The sequence below is a fragment of the Hemicordylus capensis genome, chromosome 1 (genome assembly GCF_027244095.1).
Source record: "Hemicordylus capensis ecotype Gifberg chromosome 1, rHemCap1.1.pri, whole genome shotgun sequence".
Taxonomy (NCBI): Eukaryota; Metazoa; Chordata; class Lepidosauria; order Squamata; family Cordylidae; genus Hemicordylus; species Hemicordylus capensis.
In genome coordinates this window covers 71,407,792-71,428,022 of record NC_069657.1, presented here as the reverse complement: position 1 = coordinate 71,428,022, position 20,231 = coordinate 71,407,792, and the positions used below count along the sequence as shown (strand labels likewise).

Here is a 20,231-nt window from a genome sequence, read left to right as displayed (position 1 = left end):
GCACTTCTGGTCTGATGTGCACCAGGGTGGCAAGGAGGTACGCTGCTGCCCCATGGGACTATTTTTAATCACAGAGCCAGCAGTGGAAACGTGGTGGTGGGGTAAGAGCATCGTTCTTGCTCCTTAAAGGTAACCCCCCCACCAGTGAACCGGTTGAACCACCGGTCCTTTGAACCAGTTCAGAGGTCCAAAAAAGGGCCTCCGAACCAATTCATGCACATCCCTAACTGTGATGTGTTTCTGTAATTTGCCCCTGTTAACTATCTGGATGATGCATTCTGCACCTGTGGCAGTGATTCTTACTGGAGTATGAATAACTGTGACATCCATCACTCAAGGTGAGAAAAAGGGGTGGAGGAAAGGCTATATCATTATGGTTTTTCTCCCACCACATTGCTAACCTTGGGTTGTAAAAGCACCAGAGTCAAAATAAGGTAAAGAGTTTATGATATGGAGTAGGAAATTGATCAGGGCTCCATTCCGGTTGGTGTCTTTTTGGGCAATCAAATTATGAGCTTTACCCCTGCCGACTATTTAAACCAGTTAACAGTCCCAAAGTACCACAGAGCTCTGACATTGGCCTGATGTAATGCCTTGTGCACAGCTGTGATGGAAGGAAGATATTAAAAAATTCCATATAGAGAGCATATTTGCTCCTGTTACTCCAGTGAGATTGAAACGAAGGCTCATCTTGTATTGTCAGTATTACTGTGTCATTCGGCATAAGTTTATCTCCCCATATAAGCTCATATCCAGGCTGTACTGATTCTTTTTATCTTAATTTCCTCTTGACAGATCAGAATGACTTTAGATCCTGTAATGTGGCCAAGTTCTGCCTTATAGCTAGCAAAATTCATTTAGAGTTTAATAAGAACTAAACATTTTAGCACCTGTATGTATGTTGTGCCCACTTGTCGGACGTGCTGTTGCCATACATAGTATAGAATACAATATCGTATGAGATTCTACACCATTGGTTCTGTATTAGGCACATAATTTTGCTGTCTTGCCACCTTTATACTCAGTATCATTCTGATACCAGTGGTGATTAATTTTTACATATAATTTTATGTTCATAATATTAACTTTTAGCTTCTTCTACTCACTATATTATGTTTAAGGTAATTTTATAGAGTTCCCCTATTTTATTTTATTTTATCTATCTATCTATCTATTTGATTTGTATATCGCCCCTCCAAAATGGCTCAGGGCGGCTTACAATTAAAAATTATTATTACCTTGTAGGAGTAGATTGTCTTAACTGTTTGTTTTTCTTCTTCCCTATTTTGTTGTTATGCTGGTCAAAGACCAAAATAAAGACTTAGAATAACTGTGGCCAAACCACCTTTCTAAGACCAAATATACTATTGCTGGTGTACTGGCCAAAACAAGTGCAAGGCATTATGTGCTATGGATGCCCCTTGCAAATCCAGCAGCGATACTAGATCTGAAAGTACCCCAAGCTGCATACATGATCCTTAAGACAAAGTGCAGCCTTGTCCTGATCAGACTGAATAACAGTTCCTTGGATCGATGGCCTTCACAAAAAAATTTTTCCATTGTCTCTTCTTAATATAAAGGTAGTGATGTCGAATTGCGGTTTCTACATTGTAAAGGCTGCATGCTGAGCCATTACAACTATCATTCAGAAATATCTGAAACCAGTCTTGTGGTAGCAAGCATGACTTGTCCCCATAGCTAAGCAGGGTCTGCCCTGGTTGCATATGAATGGGAGACTTGATGCAAGATATTTCCCTCAGGGGATGAAGCTGCTCTGGGAAGAGCAGATGGTTTCAAGTTCCCTCCCTGGCTTCTCCAAGATAGGGCTGAGAGAGATTCCTGCCTGGAACCTTGGAGAAGCCGCTGCCAGTCTGTGAAGACAATACTGAGCTAGATAGACCAATGGTCTGACTCAGTATATGGCAGTTTCCTATGTTCCTATGACTCTCTTATGCTTTCTCCCAGTACTTTTCTACTAGTTCTGTTTTTCAGCTTCTTTTGCATAACTGGCCATTTGCTTAAGCCTTCTGCATTTTGTGGTGTTGTTACGGAACACCTTCAGGACATTTTTAGGCCTGGATTTCTGTGATTATTTTCCATGGGACAACTTGGTCAGATGGAATTCCACAAATTTAAAGGGTTTTGTTATTGCGCTTTTTGTTTCTCATATGAAGTTTAAGGCTAGACTTTGTAACATGTTGAAGAATGATTTTTTAAAAGATAATTTATCAAGGTTTTGTTGTTTATATATATTTCTGCAGATAACTTGATCAATTGACTCTGGTTACTTATGCAGGATGAAACCCAGCTGCCTTGGGAAATAAAAACCACAATGGATCCTAGCAGCGATTACCACTTGCTCAATGACATTCTAGGAAAAACTGTGACAATAACACTGAAATGTGGCAAATTCCAGGGGGTGCTGCAGCATGTGGATTCCAGCCGAAGTATCCTCCTGAACAAAGGTTCTGCTCTTAATCTGAATGAAATTTATATCTATTGAATGTCATTATTACAATGCAGGAGACTCTCGTTATTCACAGAGGTTCTGTTCCCACCTATAGGCATGAATAAGGAAACGTTGAGTCAATGGGAATTGGAAGGTTATTATTTATTTATTTATTTATTTATTTATTTTATTCTGTTTCTATACTGCCCTTCCAAAAATGGCTCAGCGTGGTTTACACAGAGAAATAATACATAAATAAGATGGATCCCTGTCCTCAAAGGGCTCACAATCTAAAAACAAACATCAGATAGACACCAGCAACAGTCACTGGAAGTTCTGCGCTGGGGGTGGATAGGGCCAGTTACTCTCCCCCTGCTAAATAAAGAGAATCATCACATTAAAAGGTGCCTCTTTGCCAAGTTAGCAGGGGTTAGGTCTCTTGAGCTTAAAAAAGGTCCAAAAAAGCAGAAATAAAGGAGAATGAAGTATAGTACCTTGCTCTCCAGGCCTCTGGCTCTCCAGAAAGCTCCCCACCCAACTCACAAATCCACATTTTTGAGCATTTTTTCAAAAATTATTGGGAATTTTTTTTTTTGTTAAGAGCCACAAAATGGCTCTGTGCTGCAAAATGGTGACCGGAAAGGACATTGGAAGTCATTTCCAGCTGCCCAGGAATGGTGGATAGATAAATTTTGAATATTTTTTTTAAACTGTGGATAAAAAACCTGGATCTCTGTGGGAGGAGAGCTGGTCTTGTGGTGGCAAGCATGAATTGTCCCCTTTGCTAACCATGGTCCACCCATTTCTCCCATTTGAATGGGAGACTACATTGTGAGCACTGTAAGATATTCCCCTTAGGGGCTGGAGCTGCTCTGGGAAGAGCATCTGCATGCTTGTATGCTGAAACTTCCAGGTTCCCTCTCTGGCAATACCAAGGTAGGGCTGAGAGAGACCTCCTATCTGAGAGAGACTCCAATTTTTTGTTATGGATGAACCTAGAATAGTCGCTGCCAGTCTGTGTAGACAATGCTGAGCTAGATGGACCAATGGTCTGACTTGGGCAACCTTGTTACTTTCTAGTATTCTAGGTTCATCCATAACAAAAAATTGAATTATTTACATTAGGAACATACCATCACTGCAAAACAAACTAACAAAAACACCTGTCTTTCTTGCCATCATTACCAGTGAATTGCTGTTAGTAGAACTATTTTCCTATACATATAAAAATCTACTTCTGGTGTTTGGTTACACACATGGGATTCATGATTTTGTGGCATGAGAGACTACCGTAATGCAATTCTGATAATTGTTTAGCTAATACTGGGCGTACTGCATAATAGTGAGATGTAATACTTTATTACAAATTCCTGAGCAGCTGTCCTCAAGCCAGACATTCTTGAGTTGACCTCTTGACTACATTGGAGTGCAGCTGGCTTGAGATTTGTCTGCTTGGATGAAAAGCAGATACATCTTGAGTGCAAGGCTTAAATCTCATCTTGTGCAAGAGTTAATTTCAACAGCACTGATATATAGAAAGCTAAATGTATCTAAATAGGGACTAATCGTCTCTCATTTGTACTGTCTGGGTTGTTCAATATAGCTTGAGCCGTTGGTATGTTAGAACCATCCTGCTGAGTCCTGCATACAGAAGGCTCCTCCTGTGGTACTTTGCCTACCAGTTACAGCTTAACATTCTTTTGTTTTCTGTGAAGAGCTAGTTATGCCAGAAAGGACAAGTACAATACGAATGTGGTGCTTAATAGAGCCGCCTGTTTCTTGAAACAAAGAAAATTGGTATTTTGGATTTAAACAACTTTAATCCCATTGATTCTCAATGGAAATAAAACAAGAAGTCAGGGTCACCTAGTGCATGGGTTGCACCCATCCCCCTGAAGCTGGAAATGCATGTTTGTGGCACCAGGCCAAGTGTTTCTGTGGAGAAAATAGAAATGATGTAGTTTAGAGAGACTGGAGCCTGACTCCAACCATGTTGACTCGGAAGAGAATCCCGCTGATGTTAACAATAGCTAGTTCCAAGTAAGTATATGTAAAGTAAGTTGCAGCTTAAGAAAAATGGCTGTAGGTGAAAGCTTGATGTAGGATGATATTGAAGTATGGTTTGTTATCTGGTGGTAGAAAGATTACAAATAACTGGAACCGTGGTGCTCCAGGAAAGATTTTGCAGATATAGAGAGTCTTGAAGGAGGTGGTATGAGCTAGGGCAGGGGTTTCCAATCTGTGGTACTCCAGATGCTGCAGAACTATAACTCCCATCATCCCCAGCTAGTTTATTATGGCTGAGGATGATGGGAGTTGCAGTTCAGCAACATCTGGAGTACCACTGGTTGGTAACCTGGGTTAAGGCAAAGGTAAACTGTGCTGTCGAGTCGATGTCAACTCCTGGTGACCACAGAGCCCTGTAGTTATCTTTGGTAGAATACAGGAGGGGGGTTACCATTGCCATCTCCCGCGCAGTATGAGATGATGCCTTTCAGCTTCTTCCTATATTACTGCTGCCTGATATAGGAATGTATGTTTCCATAGTCTGGGAAACATACCAGCAGGGATTCGAACCGGCAACCTCTGGCTTGCTAGTCAAGTCATTTCCCCGCTGCACCATTAGGTGGCAAAGAGTTGGAGGTTCTTCTGAGCATTGGGAGTGGCATGGTAGAAGGTGTGATATGAGAAGGAAACACAGAGGGGCAGTAACATGAGCTTGCAGAGAGGCAGAAGGGAAATAGGCTTGATGGGAGATCAGGTAACGTATAGTCCCAAGTGTAAAGCCTTGAATCCAAGTATCGGAAATCTATGTAGAAAGTGACAGCCATAGAGACTTAATGAAGGGGAGACTTAATATTTGTGAACTGCCCTGAGCTATTCTGTAAGGGCAGTCTAGAAATCGAACAAACAAACAAACAAATAACATAACATAACAGCTTTACAGCAGTATCATTTAGGATGAAGAGGAATCTAGGCATGAACAGGAATGTAGGCATAGATTCTAGCAATTCTAGGATATGCAGGGGTGTGTGTGTGTAAAATAAACTTGTTAAACACACAAGAACATCTGCACTGATAAAACTTACTCTGCTGCAGAACTGAGATAATATAGCTACCGGGTTTTGCTGTCTTTTTTTGAAGAAACTATATGCTAGTATGAACATCTCTCACTGTGATCCAGGTAACATGAAAATATAAAAATGAAGCAACTATGGACATCTACACACTTAGCTTTAAAACTGCATCATAAGAGCCATAGTTTAGACCAGAGTGGTATTAAGCAATTTAAGAAGGGGAGAAATAACCTAGAAGTATATAATAAAACTAAACAATGGTACCCTGTGATTATCCCATATATTTAAAAGTATGCCACTTCCCTCAGTATAAACAAGCAGAATGCAAGCCATGTAAAGGAATCATCTGTTTAAAGGTTACAAGAAAGCTTAGGCAAAGATGGTACTTAATAACTTGGGTTTAACATTTTGGAATTGAATCTGTGTTTGTTCCAGTTAATGGGACTCATATTTTTCTTGCTGTATTTGTTTGCTTCAGTCAAGAACTTGGAAAATGGCAGACATGTACCAGGAGTCAAGATGTTTTTTGGCCCTGAAATTGTTAATGGTGAGAATACTTTATTTTAAAATCTTCTGTGTTGCTTCTTTGTGTTTAATACTATGTGCAACTTATTGCCCACTTTTCAAATGATGTTCCCTACACAAGGCTGTCTCCTCCTAATTCTTCCAGTTTAATGTTTGCTTTGCATAGGATTGACACTAGTTAGAGTGTAAAAAGGTTATAATTCCCAAACTTATTTTCTAAAGTGTTTTAAATTTTGAAAAGTGCAACAGTTTTGACAATGCTGCAACAGTATAAGCCTCTTCATTTTTAGTTAGAAATTAACAAGAACTATAAATAATTTACTACAGCAAACATAATTATCAAAGATCTGTGTAATTTTATTACTGTATACACACACGTGCACACATGCGCACGCACATACAAACATTCTATTGATTCATCTGGAATTCATGTGCATGGAAGCTTTTTAAGATTGAATCTAGAAATGAGCTATTAATACAGAATCTTTGCAGGGTTCATAAAACACCTTTAAAGGTTGTAATAAAGATCTGGTGGTTTAGAAAAGCTCATTCCAACTTTCAAAGACCTATGTTCAGTAACTCTGGAAGGTAGTAAGGAGGCAGTTTCTTTGCTGCAAACAGTACTGCTTGTTAATCTTTCTATATTTTGGTGCATCTTTAAGGCAATGACATTAAAAAGTTCCAAAGTAAGCAAATACTGGTGTGAATCTGACTTTTGATGTTCTTTAGGGTCTTCATAACGTAGCAAGTTAGTGTAATATAGTGACTGAGCGGCCTCATTCGCGTGTAACGTGAAACCAGAGTTTGCCGAACCCATGGTTAATTTTTGTAATTCTGAATCGCATCGCAGATGTTTGTCCAGCCACCACTCAGCAACCTCCAGTTTCAGGATAGGGCACCCCCCTCTGTCTTCCTTATCTGCTGAGGCTGTATCCCAGAATTGGCCACGACCTTCAAGGGGGCATGCTAAACATGATCATGCCTTTTCAGAATGAATAGACTGCCTGCCTTTGACAGGCAAAAGACATTAAAAAACCTTTAGATTGCATGCACGCCCTTTTTCTGACAGCAATTGCACCACCATGCTCGTATGAGTCCCAAACCAAAACAGTTTTGCACAAGCACAGTTGCAAGCAACGGGGGGATGCCGAGGGGCACTATTTTTCTGTAAATCTGGGAAAGGAATATTGCCCACTTCCTAGGAGGGAATATGTATATGAGGGAGGGCAAAGGACCCTGGGGTCTGGTCTACTGTGACCAAGGATGCTCTTGAGATGGCCGACCCTGGCAAGGCAGTCCAAGGACAGCAAACCAGACTCCTGCCCCCTCATGAGAGGGCCAATCCACTGGGGAGGATCTGAGGCTGCAAGACCTTCAGTCCTCTATCAGACTGCACTCTCATGAGGTAGGCCAGCCAAATAAAGGCCACCCTGCTTGTTTGCCCCCCTGTTCTTTCTGGTTAATAAAAGAACTTTTACACAGTGACCCCCTCCTCTACAGGCAACCCAAAGAGGGAACTTCATGCACCCAAAAGGGAATTTGCCACTTCATGTGTCTGGGCAGTCCTGGGTCTGCAAACTAGGGAAACACCAGGACAGGGAATAGATTTTCATTCTCTTGTAAATATTGTGGGTTCAGTCCCACATTGCAGCATATGCAGATTGGCCATCACGGGAGAGGGGAGCCCTGATAATCACTTGGGATCACTCTTTTGGGCAAAAATAAAGGTGGATGTGTTCCAGAGGCCCTGCTTGGACTGCTACTTTACAGCAGCCACCAACCATTCAGCCTACATGTGTGTCTCCATTGCCTAACACTCTTGTGAGAGAGCAATCCATGGGAGAAGGGCTGTCATCACACACATTATTAGTGATTCTGCCCAATCCCATGGATGGTTCTTCTCATGAGTTGTTAATGAGTATCGCCATGGCCTTCCATTCTCATGAGAGAGCGGTCCGCTTGGGAGCAGCATCCATTATCACTTTTAAGTGATCCACAAGGTAATCATAAGTCTGGGAACTGTGGGGTAGAATTCTTTAGCTCCTTGAACTCTCTAACAACATTGCGCAAACAGTATTGCTTGATAATCTTCCTATATTTTGGTGCATCTTTAAGGCATTCTCATTGATTTGGTGGTTAGAGCACCAGTCTCCTCAGTTCATTTTAAACTGCCTTAGCGTTCGCCTTGTCAGACTCTGTTCCTCATCAGATTGGTTCTGTAAGAAAGCATTTGTATTGTATTTATTATTGGCTTGACTCTGACTGTTTTTCAGATTTCTCTGTTTCTCACTTGGACGTTTACGGTTTTGGCAATTATTTTGGTTTTGACTTGGACTGGTTTTTTTTTGTTACAGTTAGTGTTTTGGCTGAGCTGTATGGAATTAACTTTTATTTTGACCTGGAGTGGACTTGACAATCCCCTGATAAGAAGACTTTTAATTGTGCACTAAGTGCGGCGCAGTGCTGTCTTCAAGCAACAGCTACACCCTATGTTTGCTTTGCCTTGGCGATGAGCACAATACTAGAGCCTGCAATATCTGTGCCTCCTTTTCCTGTCAAACAAAAAAGCATAGAGCTCTTTGACCGCAGACTGCTTTATACAAAGATGCCCTTTGTCCTGCTACTCCGTGGCCATATTCACCTCGGACGGATCTTGCAATCTTGGTGTCAGAGCCGCTGACAGTCTCAGCATATGCCTTTGACATTGGGTGCGGCCTCAATGTCGGAGCACATGCGTTTTAAGTGCCCTGCTACTGTCCCTTCTTCTGCTTCTGTGCTGCATAAGGATAAGGATAGGAAGCAAAAACATGTGGCAGAATCTGACTCTCACCATTCTACCGTTGTGAAGAAGTCCAAAACTCACACTACCGAGCAGGGGCGTAACAAGGCTGGAGTGGGCCCAGAGACAAAATTTTAAAATAGGCCCCTCGCTGATACACACACACATACTTCACAATATTTAGTCATGTGACTTGCCTCTGGGGGGCCCCTCGAGGCGTGGGGGCCCCCAGGCAGCCGCCTCCCCTTGCCTAATAGTAGTTACGCCCCTGCTACCGAGTCATCTACTTCAATGTCGAAACAGTGTTTGCCTTCGGCAACCTTAGCAGCTTTGACACTGGGACACAACATGCCTTCTCTGACGTCGGTACAAGGTACTAAGAAACCTTTGACACAGGCATCGGTACCTCCTTCGGCTCAGACATTGGCTCATGAAATCAAAAGCGAAGACATCACCACAAAACTCTAAGACTATGGATTCTTCATCAACATTGAAATGCCACTTGACATCAGCATTGAGATCGGTGTCTGTTCCTGAGGTTCATTCAACATCAAAAGAATCACAAGTTCTTCTTGACATTGACAATGACCCTCAAACTGTAGACGTACTGGCAGCTCCAAAAAGGGATCCGTCACATACACTCCTTTTGCTTCTTGATTCTACAAAAATCTCCATCAACATTTAAAAGATTTCTTAGTTCAGGGCTGGATGTAGAGGATGATCCAGATAAAGTACCAATAGCAAAGACATCTTCAATGTTGCCATCATGACATTCTGCTCATCTTCATCCTCACACTACTGCTCACAGCTATGCTCCCTTTCATGCACCTCAGTGCCATTGCTCTGACCTGTTCAGCCAAACCACCCTTGAGTGTCAATATAAACACCAGCAATGTACACAGTGGGCTCCTCAGGAGTGTAATCAGCCAACTTCACCTGCATTACTGTATGCCTAGTTTAAACCACTCAGAGCATCTGCATGCTAGTACTTGATTGCACCCCTCACGCCCCACCACAGTCCCCTCACTTCAGAAATCTCTCCACCCTCACCTGAGCATTGCTCCTGCTACTCTTTCTCTTCCTCTCTCCCATTACTTCCATCCCCCCTCACCCCTCTTGGTCACAGCTGCGGCATTGAGGGCCCCAGTTGGTCAAGCCACAGCCCCCTTTCCCCAGAAACCTCCCCACCATCACCCAAGCCTTGCTCCTGCTCCTCCCCGTAGGAGCAACAAAAATTATTGACTTCAACCTTCTTCGCTGCTGCCACGGCTGTTCATTCCCCTCAGGATGCTGATGGGCCTGGTCATCCCTTGCTGTCTGTCTCCACCAATGGCCTTGGTAGCCCCAAGCAGCAGCGGTTGACCGGGCCCTTCCTCGCCACCATTACTGTCATGGTCACTCATTCTACTCAGGCCGCTGTCAGGTCCGGGCCCATCCCCCACCCTTCCTTCTTCCCCTCCCTTCTTTTTCTACCTTTTTCTCTTCTCCACTCACTCTTTTTTCCCCTCCCTCCCTCCTCTTTCTCTCTCTCTCCCTCTTCCTTCCTTCTTTAACAGATCTTGTTCAGCTGAGTACCGCAAAGCATCTAGCAGAGAATGAATTGTTAAATTAACATTTTACCTTCTGATGGCAAAGGTCTTTTCTGTGAAACAACTGATGAGACCATGAAAAAAAAAATCTGAATATACCACCAAAATATTCACTACTGGCACACAATCTTCCTACCTGCAAAAGTACTGCATATTTAACAAACCAGGCCAATCCTTTCGGTCTTTTGAGAGAAGAGTATTCCGTAAGCGGTACAACCGCTCTTCAAGAAAATCATAGCAGCCTAAGGGAAAGCAGCAGGGGTCCCGTGGGAAGCACAGTTCACCAACAAACAACATCTTTGATCTTCTCGCCTCTCCACCTGCTCCAATTCAATCACTTCCTTTGGATACCATCAGGCTAGCCCAGGATGCATCAGCTTGGTACCAAATAACATCGGATGCTTGGGTGCAATGTATCACCACCACAGGCAATAGAGTTCAGGTGCAAGCCTTGTTTCCAAGGAATAAAATATACACCTGCAACTCCTGTTTTACTCAAAGAGGTGAAGGAACTACTGGAGAAAGGAGCAATTTCTCTGGTGAGGTGGAAGGTTTTTTAAAAAATGGGGAGTGGGGTTATTCCCGTTACTTTGAAGTGCCAAAGGAGGACAGGGGTATGAGACCCATCATGGACTTGCATGTCTTGGACAAGTTTGTCGACATGAGAAAATTCAGGATGATATCATTGCAAAATATCCTACCCCTCCTATGTGAGTGCTTTGCAACTTTAGTCTTAAAAGATGCTTATTTTCACACTGGCATCCAAATCAGCCACAGGAAATACCTGCGATTCCCATTAAGAAAAGCAGTATTCCAATACAATATATTGCCCTTTGGACTTGCCACTGCTCCAAGGGTATTTACAAAATGTATGGCCCCAATTATTGCACATTTGAGGACAGAAGGGATATCCATCTTCCCTTTTTTTTTTTTTTGACAATTAGTTGATAACATCAAAAACAGTAAACAAGTTATGTTCTCAGATCCAATATGTGCTGCACCTTCTAGAGCAGGGCTGCTCAACTTCGGCCCTCCTGCAGATGTTGGCCTACAACTCACATAACCCTTGGCTATTGGCCACTGTGGAAGTTGTAGTCCAAAAAACAGCTGGGGGGCGGGTCCTAAGTTGAGTAGGTCTGTCTTAGAGTCACTAGGAGGGTGAATTGGAAGAAGTCTCATCTGGAGCTGGTTCAGAGAATCCAATACACTGGCTGTGCTGGATGCAACAATGAAAATGGCATTCTTACTTGTAGAAAGATAATCCTTGATTCAAGATCTAATACTTACAACCTTCTAATCTAATTAAGATTTAATAGTTACAACTTCCTGAAGTCAACCGCATCAGTGAACTTACCAGGAACAATGGTTGCTGATCATGTACAACTACAGTACTGTATGAACAACTGAGCATAAGACCGCTTCAAATATGGTTTCTCTCTGCAAATATAGACTGCCAACAAAAAATTGTGGAGGTTCCACCTCATATATTAAATCCTCTATGGTGGTGGATGAGCAAAGCCAATCTGCTAGCAGGGGTTCCAGTCAAGACTCTGCAGCCATCTAGAACTGTGACAACGGATGCATCCCCCTGGGTGCACATTGTTCAGGTCACAAGACTCTGCATGTGGAATGTCAATCAGAGGATCTTGAACATAAATTTCTTAGAGCTGCTGGCAGTTTACCCTCCATTAAAGTCCTTCCGTCCACTCCTAGCTGGGAGAATGGTTCAGGCAGAGCTGGATAACATGACTGCCACTGTGTATTTAAACAAGCAAAGTGGAACTGTTTCTCGTCCTCTTTGCTCTCTGAGCATCCAAATATGGAATTGGTGTATAAAACACCAAGTATGTCCCATAGCAATACATATCAAAGAGGAATTAAATACACTAGTGGACAGTAGCATACATGAGCGGACAGTCATGCGCAAGTGACATCTCGAGCATACAAATGAGAGATTCATCAGGGATACATCGATCATATTTTTTTTTGTCAATGGGCATACTCGGATGTAGACCTATTTGTAACTAAGGAGAACAGAAAAGCCAAGAATTACTGTTTGAAGACTGTTCAACTCTCAAGGAGATGCCTTTACAATTGTCCTGGAAGTGGCTCCTATACTACATTTATCCCCCGTTACTGCTAATGAGCAGGGTGCTCGCAAAGGTACTGCAGGAAGGGTCACGGTACACAGTCATGGTCAACCATGGATTATGACACTGCTTCTCCTGTCTTGCAGAACTCAGCGCCTGTCTCTACATCCAGAGCCGCTATCACAATATTGGGGGAAGGTATTTCACCTCAGCCTGAGAACACTAATATCAACAGCATGGAGGATAGGGTTTTGAATTCCCCTGAATTCCTGTAAGTCTTCCACAATAAAATCATATTTTAGCAAGTGGAGGCGTTTTACAATCTACGTTGCCTCCAGAAATTTTAAGCCTAAGAGGGCTGCAATAAGAGAAGCTCTTCTGTACCTAAGTTCCCTAAAAGAGTCTGGTCTGGCAAATGTATCTATTAAAGTACATCCAGCTACATCGTTGGCAAAATTACCAGGATGGGATGGAAAGACTGTATTTTCACATCCTGATTGTAAGCAGTTTCTGAGAGTCTAAATAATCTCTATCTTCCAGTCTGTGAGCCCATGGAGCAGTGGAGTTTATCCTTAGTATTGTCTGCTTTGACCACTGCTCCATTTGTACCTATGGCAATGACATCTTTTGCAAAATGTTACTCTTAAAACTGCCTTCTTAATTGCAATCACAACTGTGAGAAGAGTCAGTGAGATGATAGCTTTAAGGGTAGATGTGCCCTGCACACAATTCTCCCCATATAAAATGGTGATGAGAACACATCTGAATTCTTGCCAAAGATTGCTTCAGACTTTTATTTGAACAGTGAGACTATCTTGCCTGCTTTTTTCCAGAATCAAGAAACAGACTTGGATTGCATGTTACATACTTTCAATGTATTATCAATGTCTTTATTGTATTATCAGGAGAGGTCTAAAATGTTTCGCACCACTAATTCTCTATTTATGGCCTAAAAGTTTAAACAGTTGGGTAAGGCTATCTCTCATCAGCACTTGTTCCACTGGTTAGTGGAATTGATACTCTTCACCTATAAGACTCAAGGAGTGTCATCACCACATACTATAAAGGCACATTCTATTGTGCATCCTGTGCTGTGCATCTCTCAGGAATTAGGATGCAAGACATATGCCAAGCAACAACCTGGTCATCCAACCTATCTTGTGTAAAGCCTTACACACTGGATGTGAGAATGGCTGCTGCAGCAAACTTTGGAAGGAGCATCTTAAAGAAGGTCTTGCAGTAGCTTACTGTACCCTCCAATCTGGGTAAGCTTGTTAATCACCCAGACTTATGATTACCATGCGGATCACTTAAAAGATAAATAGGTTGCTTACCTGTAACTTTTGATCTGTAAGTCATCTGCAGGTATCCATAAGACCCTCCCTCCTCCCCGCTGCTGTAATCTATTCATTTATACTGAACATGTTTGTCTTTAACGCTGTCTTTTAAAGTTGTAGGACGATCGTCTCACACGGTGGTCATCCAGGAACCGACGAGATTGGGGCTCTAACCACCAAATCAACAGTTGCATCAGTGCACAATACAGTTAGAATGCTCAAGGAGCTAAAGAATTCCACCCTGTGAGGTCCTGTGCAGTACCCAGACTTATGAATACCTTATGAATACCACTTAAAGATCAATAGTACAGGTAAGCAACCTGTTTTCACTAGAGGCAGTGCTGCTGCTGCTGGATGGTTCTTTTCATGAGTAAGCCTAGGGACCATGCACATTAACCCAAGGAGAAAGGCCTGGTCTCCCCTTCCCCAGTCTTATTGTACAAAAAATAGAGTTGAAGAATTCCTGGCAGGGGCTGCCTTTTAAACCTGTCCCCAGGTATCTTTGCCCTGCCATGTTCCCAGAAATGTAATCGGGTTGCCCTGTTTATGGTACCACCACAGTTGCATGTGCTTGTGTACATACTACTTTATTGATTCGTTTTCAAAGAGCAACACACATAGTGCCCATTTTGCCATCCTGTCCCGTTTCTCTCCTGATTCCCAGGAGGGGGGGAACAAGGGGCACAGTGGGAAGAGGGCATCTCCCCATATGACTTTCCCGTTTGACAGGCTTAGAAGCTTGGGATGGGACATAGCAGCATCCCTGTTGTCGGGCAACAGCCTGAGGAGCTCGGAAATGGGGTGGGGCAAGTGCTCAGAGAGGTGGCCATTGAAGATTGTGGCAGGCATGGAGTGGGTGCATTCCTGGGCAGGTCTGGGCCGGCCTCGCTCTGATTTCGGTTCCAAGAACAGCATGAAACTATGGTTACGGTGGCATCTGTATTCAGATGTAGTGCTGCTGCCCCCAAACCTCAGGTTGGGGCGTGAAACTCACTACCAACTGAAGGTTCAAATTTGAGTTTGGCAAGAGAAACCGCAGGTCACTTTTGCTGCGAATCTGCAGTTTAACACATTCGGACATACAGGAACTCCAGCCTCTGCTCCATTTAACTGCGGTTTTGCATTGTGTATGAATGGGGCCAGAGACTGAGTTGTGAACTAGGAAATCTATTTCCAATTTTGCTCTGTGGTGAATGAGTACCTGGCCTTAGATAAGCCACTCTCAGCCTCAACCCTCTATTTGCAAAAACAAGTTAGTATTATCTTACTCATTTACAGGGTTGTTGTAAGGATTATTACATGTGAAGTGTTTTGATTGCTCAAAAAACCCCAACCCATCCCTATATACATACTTCTTAGAAATATAGTCATTAGAGATTTCTTAGAGATTTAATTCATTAGCATGTTTCATTAGGAGGAAGGGTGATGCAGAAGCCCTTGAAGATAATACTGTGAAGTAGTGGAGTTCCTTAACTTGTTTGTCACTTCCCCTTTGAAATGTTCACCACATCTACAAGCCTCACTTTGCATCTTTAACATTGATAAGGGTTTTTTTTTTTTACTTTACTTCCCTGTGACGCAAGCTATAAAATCCTGACTATCTAGTGTGCATTACAGAAGTTGAGAAAAATTGACCTACCCAAAACTTCCTAAAGGTCTTACAGCTGATTGGAATTGAACCCCAATCTATCAAATCAGGTTCTACCAGAGGAGGCCAAATTGCAGTATAATCTAATGCATATTTACTTGGGAGGAAGTCCCACAGAGTGTAATGTACCTTACTCATAAGTAAGTCTGCACAGGGTCATAGTTGTCATTGGGGAAGATACTGACAACACATTTTCAAACATTTCTGTGCTGACAGAATTTAGAACAAATTTGGTGCAACAGAGAAGGGTGAAAACGTGATTTAAGATTTTATTTATTTATTTATTTATTTACATTTCTATACCGCCTTTCGTTAAAAGAATACCCCAAGGCGGTATGGAGTACACAGCTGTATGGAGTACACAGCTGCACAAAACTATCTTGGGGCTGCAAATTGCCTGCTCTCTTTATTTAGTTAACCCTGCACCCGCTTTCTCACTTTCTGCATCTGTCCTCCAATGCTTGTGTACTTCCCATTCTGCTCTTTGCCTCCTTCTTGCATCCTACATAGGCACCCTGCTGTTGAAAACATAATAGTGGAGAGTGGTAGAGAGAAAGTGGGCTTTGGAGAACAGACCACTGTAGCCTCTTCCCCATTTCTATAAAAAGTTTACTCTGTGATTTACTCTGCCCCTGTTATTACTCTGTAGAGTAAATGACTCTTTCCCATTAAGTTCTAACCCTGGATAGTTTGCTTGTTTGTTGCCATTATGGCTGCATTCTTCACTTGCTGGCAGAAGTTTTGGCCTGTTTTCAGCTGTCTGAGGATTAAACATAGTTTCTTGCTGAAGGCTATATATCTAATAAGAGCTGTTGATTTATGTTGCAGTGGAATTGCTTGAGGAGCCAAAGCAACATGCTACAGAAGGAACAGAACCGCCTGCAAGGTACATATCAAGGCTTTTGTTGACAGTTTCCAGTGAGTGTTTTCCAGATTTCACACTATAACGTACTCACACCACATCCACTAAATGCCCCTCCAGATTGCTTGTGTTTCCACATTGGTGTTGCTACACTGTCAGTAGTCAGTAGGGTGCGTTCACATTTCCCATGCCTTAATTCGAATTTTAATGATGCGTTTTTGCCCTACAACACCGTAAATGTGCTGCAGGCAAGTTGCCCCCACCCGTGCTTGCTTCCTCTGTCCCCTCGCCTGGGGAGAGAAACAGGGAGAAATCTTGGCTTTCCCCTCCTTTCCACCCACAGATCCCAAACCCCACATTTCCCTCCTTCTCCACTTGCTTCCAATATAACTGGAGCTTCTCAACACAGAAGGGGAGGGGGAGGGAGGAGATCAGAGGGTTTTTTATATTATTATTTTTCCACTGGGGTTCTTTTATCATTCCCATTTTAATTTGCTACTTTGGCCAGAGACTCATATTAGTGCAGCTGAGCAGATTTCTGAATCCACCTCTTTCTGGTGCACTTTTTACTGACGTGGAAGCCCATTGAACTAAATCATTTACTTCTGTGCAATCTCACTTGCTTGAGTCTCCCCATCTCTTACAACCTTTAAAAAGGCAGTCAAGACACATTTGTTCACCCAGGCTTTTAATTAGATATTGTTTTAATTGTTTGATTTTTAAGTTTTAACATTGTTTTAAATTGTTGCAATGTTTTAATCTTTTTATTTGTTGTAAACTGCCCAGAGATTTGCAGTTTGGGCAGTATACAAATATGTTAAATAAATAAATACTACAAGGGAAAGGGCAGGGAGAGAGAATAGTCACTTACTTAAAAGGAAGCCCAATGAGCTGAATCATGATTCATTTACTTCTGTGCAATCCCACAGCCCTCACTGGAGAAGCACTCGGCTCCCCTCCCCTCCACCTCTACCTTCCTATTTATTGATTGATTGATTTATCTGGAGGTGCACTGCCTCCATCCTTCCTCCTCAGGAGCAGGCCGCAGGAGGGAAGCAGCAAGGGCCATGGCAGAGAGGAGAAAGCTGTAAGGCTCCATGGCCCTAGTGAGGCTCTGCCTGGGACAGGCCCTTCCTTAAAGTGGGGCAACTGGTGTGATAGCCCTGGGTCCCTCGTTTGGAGGGGCCCCACAGTGGTGGTGCTGCCACGGCCCAAGAAGCAAGCAACCTGCCTCACTGCTCGCTTGGCTCCAGTCTCCTGCCAGCCGCAACATGGGAGGGAGGAATGAGCGGCGGCCAAGGCAGAGAGCGGTGAGCAGTCTGCTCTGCTCACGCGCCTCCGCTCCCAGTGGCCCAGCAGCTGGCCTGGCCGCTGCCATGTGTGCAGGGTGGGGGGACTGGCAGTGGTCAGAGAGAGGCAAAGGGCCTGCTCTGGACAGTGAAGCTGCCCACATTCCCACCTCTGCTCGGAGGTGGTAGTGGCAGTGGAGGGCAGCGAGTGGTGGGCAGCCTGCTCCACTCTGCGAGGTTGCCTGCACACACTCTGGGGTGGGACGGGAGTGGCGGCAGCCAGCAAGTAGTCTGCTCTGCGAGGCTGCCCATGCCCCCGCCTCAGCTCAGGGGGAGTGGCAGTGGCCAGCAAGCGGTGAGCAGCCTGCTGTGCTCTCCCGCCAGGGCTCCCAGTGGCACGGCCACCACTATGTGTGCGGGGGAGGGGGAGCAGCAGTGGCCAGTGAGAGGCGAAGTGTCTGCTCTGCACACCAAGGTTGCCCACATGCCCGCCTCAGCTCTGGGTGTGTGTGTGTGGCAGCGGCCAGCAAGCGGCAGGTAGCCTACTCCACTCAGCGAGGCTGCATTTGCACCCGCCTCAACTCTGAGGCGAGAGTGGCGGCAGCCAGCGAGCAGCCTGCTCCGCTCAGCACGACTGGCCACATGAGCAGGACACACCATAAGCAGGTCCTGTTAAAATCTAGATTGTTGCTGTGTGTCTTTATAACTAAAAAAAATCCCATTTAAGACTGGCCCACATTGCTATCACATACAGGTTTCATGTGTTAATGCCTTCCAAGGAGAAACCTCCTATTTGCAGATTCTTTGGAATATTGTATCTGGTTGTTTGGCATAAATATCTGAGGCATGGTGTGCCTCAGCTCAGGGGGGCGAGTGGCAGCAGCCAGCAACCTGCTCCGCTCGAGCACCTCGGCTCCCAGTGGCACAGCAGCCAGCATGGCCTCTGCTATGTGTGCGGAAGTTGGGGGTGGATGGCAGTGGCCAGTGAAAGGCCTGCTCCACACAGTGAGGCTGCCTGCATGCCTGCCTTGGCTCTGGGGGCGGGGGGGAGTGGCGGCGGCCAGCAAGTGGCAAGCTGCCTGCTCCCCTAGGCGAGGCTGCCTGCACGACCATCTTGACTCGGCGGGGGGGGGGGGGACAGCAGCCAGCAAGCGGTGAGCAGCCTGCTCTGCTTGGCGAGGCTGCCCGCACAACTGCATCGGCTTGAGGTGAGGGAGCTGAGGGGCTGCTGGCCGCCCCGCCGCCATGGAAGAGAGTGCCCACACAGGCGTGCCAGTTCCTCTCTTATCCTTTCCAGGCTCGCCGCAGAGTTTCCTTTCGCTCCCCCCTTAAAAATACATATATATTTAAATCAGATCACACACTCTCCACATCTCCATTGGCCCAAATGGACCAGGAGGAGGGGCAGATAAATGCATTTCAAGGGGAATACGGACACTCCTGCCTGGAAAATACGTTTCTGGGGATGGAAAATATGAATGGCCACCAGCTTACAATGAAGCATTAAACAACCCTTTACTCTCATTTTGAAACTGTTACACTATTCCGTTGCAAATCTCATAGTCTGGAAAATGTCCAGGAGTGACAGAAGAATCTGGATATTAGGACCTGTCTTGGGTAGGAAATAGTATCTGTATACTGAAACCAAAGCTCTACTATGCAGTCCATTGAAGTACTTAGAAGATAAGCTTCGTAAATCATTCCCCCATATACTTTCAGGATAGTATTCAGCTTCTACAATTCGTACTTTAAAATACAGAGCATTTTAACTTCTCATTATCCTTTCCTACACAATGGAAGAGCTGAAAGAATAAAGGCTATGTTGTCAAAAAAACACAACATGGTCCTGTGTCATGTAGATTACCGTCCATGTAATCTCAAATCCCCATTCAGATGTAAACAAAGGTTGTTTTTCACAGCTGGTACAAGAATACATTTATGTACAGTTTGAAATTCTGTCTCTAATACTGTTGCTTGCTTTCTGCTGAGCACTTCTGTCTTGCCTCTCTTTCTTCATAAACTGGAATAGCTTCTTCTGACGAAAAGCCATGCTGCCCAACTGCCTCCTCTTGCACATAGCCTCCTTGCAACCCTGCTTTTTTCCCTTTCCTCATCTTTTCTAGGAAGCCTCTGACCCTACCCCTAGTCCTCATACCATACTGTCACTAAGCCTAAGTACATGAAATAATGGCATATTCTTTCACAGTTTATAGCTGCCTCTCTTTCCTCTTTTGTCTCCCTTGTTTAGAATATGAGCTCTTGGCTTTAGAATAAGAGCTCTTGGTTTTGTGGATGGCACAAAGCCGTCCACAAATATGGTGACTTTATAGCCATGTAACTATGGCTATAATATGAATTATATTAGAATGTGAGCTCTTGGCTTTGTGGATGGCACTATATAGATGAAAATTATCTTTGTCACCTTCCCTCATCATGACTTCTCTTTGGATTTGGTATATCTCTGATTCTTGTACATCTCCAAGCAATTCTGCTGATTCCTCCACTGTCTTGGTGCTCCATTCCTCCCCCCCCCCACACCCCTTCTTTCCTAGCCTTTCAGACTTCTTTACTCTTCTCCTCATCCCG

At 44.0% G+C, this 20,231-nt stretch overlaps 1 protein-coding gene across 9 annotated transcripts in view; it reads left to right on the top strand.

Moving 5' to 3' along the window:
* Positions 1 to 20,231, top strand: part of EXD1 (exonuclease 3'-5' domain containing 1) — a 57,303-nt gene that overhangs the window by 10,180 nt on the left and 26,892 nt on the right. For 5 of the 9 annotated variants that reach the window (XM_053285813.1, XM_053285812.1, XM_053285811.1 and 2 more), the window contains exons 2-5: positions 2,297 to 2,465; positions 2,565 to 2,603; positions 6,005 to 6,073; positions 16,323 to 16,380. In XM_053285813.1, the coding sequence (XP_053141788.1) occupies positions 2,333 to 2,465; positions 2,565 to 2,603; positions 6,005 to 6,073; positions 16,323 to 16,380 (299 nt within the window). In that variant the 5' untranslated portion in view covers positions 2,297 to 2,332. Of the gene's footprint in view, positions 1 to 2,261; positions 2,466 to 2,564; positions 2,604 to 6,004; positions 6,074 to 16,322; positions 16,381 to 20,231 lie in introns of all 9 variants that reach the window. The other 4 variants (XM_053285809.1, XM_053285808.1, XM_053285810.1 and 1 more) reach the window with 3 other exon arrangements.